The sequence below is a fragment of the Mustela nigripes genome, chromosome 7, assembly GCF_022355385.1.
Source record: "Mustela nigripes isolate SB6536 chromosome 7, MUSNIG.SB6536, whole genome shotgun sequence".
In the NCBI taxonomy this organism is placed as follows: Eukaryota; Metazoa; Chordata; class Mammalia; order Carnivora; family Mustelidae; genus Mustela; species Mustela nigripes.
This window is the reverse complement of record NC_081563.1, coordinates 77,159,268-77,167,893: the sequence shown is the minus strand read 5'-3', so window position 1 is coordinate 77,167,893 and position 8,626 is coordinate 77,159,268. Positions and strand designations below refer to the sequence as shown.

The 8,626-nt window shown below is 35.7% G+C and overlaps 1 protein-coding gene across 1 annotated transcript in view; it reads right to left on the bottom strand.

Moving 5' to 3' along the window:
• Positions 1-2,228: 2,228 nt before the first annotated feature.
• Positions 2,229-8,626, bottom strand: part of PPM1B (protein phosphatase, Mg2+/Mn2+ dependent 1B) — a 92,172-nt gene continuing 85,774 nt past the window's right edge. Inside the window, exons 6-7 of the mRNA XM_059406221.1 lie at positions 3,130-3,174; positions 2,229-2,420 (exon numbers count right to left, since the gene is read on the bottom strand). Of these exons, the coding sequence (XP_059262204.1) occupies positions 3,130-3,174 (45 nt within the window). The 3' untranslated portion in view covers positions 2,229-2,420. The remainder of the gene's footprint in view (positions 2,421-3,129; positions 3,175-8,626) is intronic.

The following is an 8,626-nucleotide window of genomic DNA, read 5'->3' as shown; positions in this document are numbered from 1 at the left end:
ATCAGAAAAAGAAAGCAAATAGATCTTACATGGCTCCAAAAACATCTCAGAAGGTTAATGAATATAACACAAGAAAACTTCAGAAGAAATGCAGGTCCTGCAAAGGAGTTTAAACAAAACACCACCTATACATGTGCGGGATGGGCGGGGGGGTTACTCAACAGCAGTAAAAATTGTTAACCTCTGAAGACTCACACCGTATCATGTGGGTGCCATAAAAGCTAGTCCAACATCTGAAGAGTTGACAGATGAAGAGTATTAACTAGAACAAAGGAATGACAGCTCTGCTACTTAAAAATGTTTAGCTCTGGGTTGTGTACTTTTAGAAAGACTTAGAAAACCAGAGCTTTTGCAGAAAAGGGTCTTGGATGGCAAAGACAATTAAAGCCATGATGTATGATGAATGAACTGGGAATAGAACGAGTAAAGGCAGGAGTCAACACAGTAGCTGCTGTTCAACGTTCGGTCTCGAGCTAATAAGAAAAATGAAGAACTGAACTGACTGGGAGGGTAGAGCTGCCCAAGATGAAAGTAGATTCTGGTTCCTGGAGGGTCAGACCAGAGGCTGCTAAATGGTTCCCCCGCCCCAATCTTGAGATTCCATAAATATATACTTGAAGATCTAACCAGCTACAAAATGTATTACTCCATTTCTGAAAACCACACAAATGACAATTCTTCAGAACTACTATGTTAAAACTTTTGAGTTGTAGTTAAAACTACAACTCATTCAGAATTTGTTTTTAGCCACTTTTTCTCTCTCAAATGGACATTTCTCTGTATGTGTGTGTGTGTGTGTGTTCACCTAGTTTTATTGACATACAATTGAAACATGTGTTGTTTTTGATGTGAAATCAGTCTAGAAAATGTAAATTTATTTTGCTCAAGTTCAAGCAATCAGCATTGTATAAATTTTTCATGGTACACATCACTAGTAATAGTGTAGTACCTGTTACACTGTAATAGAGAATATTCTATCTTACCTGCTATATTCATGCATGTTCCACCCTGAAAAAAGCAAAACACCCTAAAAAAATCATATATACAATACAAACATGGGTTACTGAAAGAAATTCCTTTTCAAAGATAATTTTACATAGCCAATTTTCTAGGTACATTTAATTTATGGTTTTATTTACATAATTTAGGTTACCCCTACCTGGAAATGTTTGGTATAGAATAAACTAACCAATTCGAACTCTGTCTTAAAGGTATGTCTTAGTACACTACACGCAAGCTCTAAATATAACTTCTGTATAGCTGAGATTGCTATAAAACCATTTCAACATTCATTCTCAAAGATTATCCAAAACATCAATAAATCCATGGAACACAATAAAGAAATCTGCAACTCCACATACTACATCATAGCATTATCCAGAGATCAGACATGAATCTTTTCCTTGGTTCTCCCTAGAAGAAATGATCTACCACCTTTCAAAAAATTTGCTATATTACTTCCTAGAATATTTTTACCAGTTCTTTGGAAAAGCAGGAATTATATTTGGCAGCAAGACCAAATATTGGTTACTTTTTTCTTATCATTCTTTCTTACCCCTTTCAGTCTTGGAATAGAAATACAATCTCTCAGGAAGGGAATGTACATTGTTGCCATACGATTCTAGTCCTTTACTACTCCATTGTAGAAGTTAACAAATGAAATTGTGATAAAAAGCACAAAGGAGCTCACTTAGGTGACACGCCATCAAAAATAAAGTACAGTTTTTTGGCCACTGGGAAAAGTATTTATGAGAAAAATGCTTGAGCTAGTTTCTCGTGTAGCCAAGATATCCATTACCTCCTACATTCTTAAGCACAAGTCTTTGACATCATCTAAATTAGTTTAAAAGTGTCTAAGGGGGTTATTAAGATTTGTATGCACATCGAACAAACTGGAAATTTGTTCAGAATTTTCTGTAGACTGTGGACACTGAACCTGAGGTTCTGAAATGATTTCAGAGAGATCTGGTCAGCACAAATACCAGAATCAAAGAAAGATGTTCTTAAACAAACATTTAGAAACCTAGTAACTTCTCATTTAAATGGTGCTTTTAGGATAAAGAAAATAATGGACAGATTAAAGCCTGCCTCTAACCGTGAGAATCCCTGGAATAAAACCAAAATACTACCCCAAAGCCACAGGTGTTTAATCACAGGGACAGAGAAGAATATGATTTTTAAAGGTACAGGGGCAGTTTTTCTCTGCCTCCTTTAATGGGCTGTAAGATTACCTGTTCACAGCAGTATAAATAATACAATTACATAATGTTGGGTTCATTTTTCTTTCAGGTTTAAAAAAAAAACAAAAAACACCTTCATGTTCTTGTACTTTTAGGGGCTTGGAAGGTCTGCCAGCCACTGCCTTTCTTGTCACCAGCGCCCTCGGCGGGTTTACAAATGGACATGCCCGAGACTGCCATCTGGTGGAAATGATAGAAATTAAAATGATTTTGTTGTAATTAAGTCCGTTGTCTACAAAATATGAATTAAAAACATATGGTGAGGGGATGATTCATTCATAACAGCAATAAGAAATATAAAATAAAAAGGAATTAACTGAAGAAATGTGTCAAGCATATGGAGAAAACTATAAAACTCTACTGGGGGCATAAAAACACTCATATAAATAGATACAGCATTTTCCTGGAATGGAGTTCTTCTCTGCCAAAGATACCAATGACACCCTCCCCCCCAAAACTAAACTAAACATGTAACAATTCAACATTAACAGGATTTTTATTCGGCAGGAAAATCTTGGCCGAATTAGTCAAAAGTTCATCTGAAGGAATAACACTGAGTTTTTGTTCAAATAGAGTAATAAGGGAGCACTTTCCCTACCAGATGATAACATATATAATAAAACTATGATACTTATGATGACATACTGATACAAAGCAATGAAACAGAATGCCCATAAAAATACAAGCATATACAAGAATATATAGTAAAAGGGCATTTTCAAATAAACGAGAAAAAGATTGGCTCATGTATTAGCTGGTGTAAAGGGATAATGGAAAATATTACATTAAATTTATGCCACAGAGTAATAGCCCAGAATAAGTTTGACTAGTATTATCTATTTATAACAAAAAAAGTTGTAAAAGAAATTATATGTAAATATTTACTTACTCAGAATGTGAAAAGATTGTCTATGTATACAACTGAAGGTTGAGACTGTTAAAGAAAACAGTGAAATTCTAAAACTTGTGAAGTTTATTTACTTAAGTAATCTCTACACCCAACATGCAGCTTGAACACAGGGCCCCAGGATCAAGAGTCCCATGTTCTTCTGAGCCAGCCAGGTGCCCCAAATTCTAACACTTCTGAATATAAATAACCAAGGGACACTTCTCAAAACTCATCAAATTGAACACCGAAGATTTTGGCAGTTTACTGTATGTAAATTTTACTTCAATTTTGAAAAAAGTAAAGCAAAAAATAAACCCCACTACATTTGACTTCAAATGGCATATGGAGGATAAAAGTGTCATTTTTAAATATTTTTGACCAGAGAACTATCCAATACTCTGAGTTATTTTAGCTCTCATGTCTGCCTTTCCAATCACAGCAGAGACTTTATTCTTACTGTAGGAAAAACTGACACAGAAACAAAGTTACTGTGTAAGAAAAAAGCACAGAAATAAAGCATCATGGCGTAAGATGTTTTGGGGAGGGGAAAAACCCATGTTATTGAGTTTGCAGTTTTTCAGGAATTAGGTCATTTCTGTATTGTTAGATATCCTTTGTCCTTAGTCCCATCCCTCAATATCCTTATTTAAAAAGACAAACAATAAATAATAAAATAATTCACAGCTTATTTGAAAGAATGATGACCTAAATATACAAAGAGCTCTCACAAATCAATGAATAACTGTATTAGAAAATAAACAATACACTGAATAGGCTTTAATAAAATATAAAAATCAGCCGAAATGTGAGAAAAACATTGAACAATAAATGTTCAATCTCATTAATAATCAAATAATTGAAAATTAAGTCAAGAAAATATAATAAATTACAGTATTTTACCTACCAGTTTGGCAATGCACAATTCTTAAAGAGAAAGCAAAAGACACATGCATTTTTGTATACTGTTGGGATTATTAATTGGTACCCTCTTCCCAAAAGGCAATTTAGGAACACTAAATTCACCTAGTTTCTGTATTTTTTTTAAATTCAAAACTTTATAAAAAATTCAAACATACAGAAAATTACAGAGAATATAAGATACCCTTACCCACCACCCAGATTTAACCAATGTTAACATTTTTGGTTTTGGGGGGCAGGTTGAGGTACAGAAATAAAGATCTCACTTTGCAATGCTTCTGAATAAATGCTATCCTAAATCATTCCTGTGAATATTTTTTATCTACTATTTACTTATAAATTATATATCATATTCCCTCATCCCTCAACTCTGAAGATTCCATTATTTTCTGTGCCATTCTTAATGCATGATTAAGAAGATGATAACTATGAAATTATTTATTTATAAGATTTTATTTGAGAGAGAATGAACGAGAGAGAGAGCGAGCACAAGCAGGGAATGAGGAAGAAGCAGGCTCCCCACTGAGCTGGGAGCCTGATGTGGGCTGGATCCCAGGACCCTGAGATCAGAACCCAAGCCGAAGGCAGACACTTAACTGACTGAACCACCCAGGCGCCCTGAAATGATGCTTGAATAACACTTAGGATTTTTTTTTTATACCAATTGTTAATACAGTTGGGTTTGGTTTTAAGCAGGTCTTAAACTCAAGACCCGGAGATCAAGAGTCCTACACTCTACCAACTGAGTCAGCTGGGTGCCCTGTAACAGGCTGAGACTTTTAAAAAACTTGTCATTTCTGTTTTGCTTACACAGTAACTTTGCTTCTGTGTTAAATCCTATATGATCATTTGGAAGACATTTTAAACAGCATTAGACTTAACACATGGAGTCCCAACCACAACCAAAGCGCACTCACGGAACTGAAATTGGAATCACTGTTACCAAGCAGGGGCAACTGTGCTTAGCCTACAACGACTGAAGATGCCACTGACCTAAGTATGATGCTTCTCCATTCTGAAGAAATTAAAACATGAAAAAGTGCATTTTGGAATAAATTTTTGCCATGAAAGCGGTCATGACATCCTTCTAGAAGCTGGTATTCCACTCTGTTTTTTTGTTGGTTTTTTTTTTTTTGAGTATTAAGAGGGCTTGCTGCCTAAGAAGGAAAAGCCAACAGCAACTAGCTGCTGCCAGAGCATGGGACCTTCAGCCCAGCCCCTCCAGCATTTTCACTAAGCACCCCAGGAAAAACTGTTTTGTACTGAAGGGTATTTACTAGTAGGTTGAGTTATTCCTCCAGGGAAACACCTGCTTCAAGTCAGGAAAATGGGCCGTCTCTTCAATGGCCCAGAAACTGACATACTTATCAGCTCAGCCTGAGACGCCCAAGTTATCGATACTCTTGCCTCAGGGCCCAAAAATTCAGTAACCAAGAAATATACACAAAATCAAAACTAATGTGAACACCACGAAGAACCAAGATCAGGTTTTAAATAAAGACAGAATTGCTTTTAGCAGGCAGGGCTCTGTCGCTGGTCTGGCCGGATTTACAGGGAAAGACGAGAGGTCAGGGACGCTGTGCGGCCACACTAGCTTCACATGTAAATGAGCAACAGGAACAGCCATTTTCATAGGCAGGCCAAACAATTTTCAACAGTAGGTGCCAAATTGGATGCAGGCTGCTAAGAAGCAGAGTGTGGATTATTTGCTGTATTTTTCTTAAAAAGGAACGAAGTTTATGAAAGATTAAGGCAATGTGTACCTGCCAGGTAGGAACATTTACAAAGCCATAATAGTCACTAAAATGGTGTAGTATTTTACAGCGTTAGACAAAAACAATAGAACAGAATGGAGAGATGAGAAATGGATGACACATGTCGGAAATTGGTGTGCAACAGGCTGGCAGGATGTTGGCACAATTAGCTAGCAGAATGCAAAAAATTAGATCTCTGACTCCATACGGTAAACACCAATAAATTCAAGATGGATTAAAATCCTAATAGGTAGGATGAAGACTTGAAAACTACTGGAAGAATACATGAACTTGAGATGGCAAAGATTCTTTGAACAAGAAAGACAGGAGTACAAACCATAGAAGACTGATAAATTTAAAAAGGCCCCATAAACGAAGTATTTTAAAAAAAAGGCTATGTTTTGCAACACATATAAACAAAGGATTAGTATCCAGACTACACATAAAAAACTACAAACAAAAAAAGTGGCAAACCAAAATAAGCAAAGGATATGAGCAATCATTTCAGAGGAAATTCAAATGGCCACGTAGAGAGGTTTGCCTCACATGCAACTAGATATACAAATTAAAACAAACTATTTCACGGTCACATAACCAGCAAATTTAAAGTATGACACTATCAGCGTTAACTGAGAATGGAGACAGGTAGAAAAACGGGAATTTCTGAACATTTCTAGTGGAAATGAAAACTAGTATACCTTTAGTACAATGCATTTGCAATATTAACTTGAAGGTATACATACCTAATAACCTAGTTAATTTTATTTCTAGGCAAATACTAGAAAAACTCTAGTACACGTGCTCAAGGGACACATGCCAGGAAGCCCACTGCATCAGTTTTTTAAGTAAAGAGTTACGGATCATCTAAATATCCCTCAATGGGGAAAATGGTTACACTGTGGTACAGTCATACAAAGGAATATTATACCAGTTTTTGTTTAACCCTTAGCTTGTTTTATAGAACACGGGATGTAGAGGTAATAATGTGAGCAGATAAATTCAAACCTGAGGTTGGGAATAACATCCTTTCCTCCCCATAATTCCCCCAGCCAAATCAAAACAAAACAGTTGATGTGTGGGGGAAGGGATACTGAGATGGCTGACCCCTTGTGGTGGGTGATATCTGCCTCTTGCCGCAACTTCATCCCCCTTCCCCACCTTCTGAATAGGTAAATCTTAACTTTTGGATAGACCACAAATCAAAACATGTAAATATCATTCACAGCTCAGCCAACATTCTCCTGTTTCCTTCCTTGTAACAGAGTTTACTGTTCACTTTCATTCACCAAGTCACATAAATACTCTCTGAGCCTAGGGATCTTCAAACTTTCCAATGTCATTACACCTTTATTCAAATCACTTCTTAGAATCCCAAGAAATAACATAGAAAAAAGCAGAACTGCTCCAGAGGTTGAAAAATGGTAACCTTGTAATTATAACATTTTAGGAAGTTTGAACTACACGAAAATTCTTAAGACTGTGAAGATTATTTTGGAGTATATATAATTTTAAATGTGAACTCTTCCTGAAATGCTTTTACATTCCTAAAGAACCTGTAATTCCAGGATTAATAAAATCCAGTTACTACAATAGGATCAAAGTTCTAGACCACTGATTGTCAGTCTTACCTAAGATCAGTTTCAATAGCAAATATTAAATATTTAAAATTGCTTAGACAATGCTTACTCATAAGCAAAAATCTCATGAAAATAAACTCCACAGTCCTCTAAATCATGTCACTGTGGAATTCTGCCAAAATAAATTGCACCTCGTGTCTTCAAGACTTAATGAGACAAACTCCTCTGCACAGTGAGTGCACAAGTGAAAATAAGCACAAATGACCCAGGAGAGGGAAAGAAGGTATGAGACCCTACATCAAGAGTAATTCTTGGATTGTACTGGTACTCTTCACCTCAAATACATGCCCAAGTATCTTCACTAGAAGTAGATATTATGTAAAATATTAAAGTTAATAAAAAATAGAAAATAAATGGAAAACCCATTTGTTGTACAGATCTAATTACTCAAGAAATCATTATTGCCATTATAGACTAGGGTTATTAGTCAAGGGGGAAAAAAATCCCAAAACTTTGACTCCACCCATATTTGAAAGGTATGGTATTTTGCCCCACTAGAGTTGTAGGTATAAGGGATAGAAGGATAACTAACCTCCTAATACCAAGATCACGTACCCCTCATTCCTGAACTAAAAGAGCAAACCATCACTTACATTTGAACAGGAAACCATGTATTTAGTCAACAGGAATAAAACTAAAACAAAATTAGGGGCAGGAGAAGAGACCACAGCCAGGAAAACCAGCAAGAAGAGAACCAGCACCGATGTAGTCACAGCCTGAAAAGAAACTTATTCTGTGTTAGTAGCTACCCTGGTTTACTTCTAGACCACAAGGTAACAAACATAATCCAAAACAATGGGCAAAAATAAACACCTGCTCAGTATTTTCATTAAAGCTTACAGAAAAATTACCAAAATTGAATAGAAAAAAAATCTTAAAGCAATTGAATGAACATAGACAACAATGCAAAAGAAATCATCATAATGCCCACCAACAATTTATTTGCAAAACCAACTAACTGCGAACTGCTTTGAGATAACCCAAATTCTGGTCATAATGATTGTTACATTAATATTTTACTGTCTTACAAATACAATGGATTTTGTACATTGTGTTAACATGTGAAAAAAAAAATCACAATATGCAATTCTTTAGTATTTAGCCACCCAAAACAAACTGTGTTCTAAAATCTTTAACAAATGCTTTCCCTTACTAGTTATACCAGATTATCTTCAAGACACAAAGGCA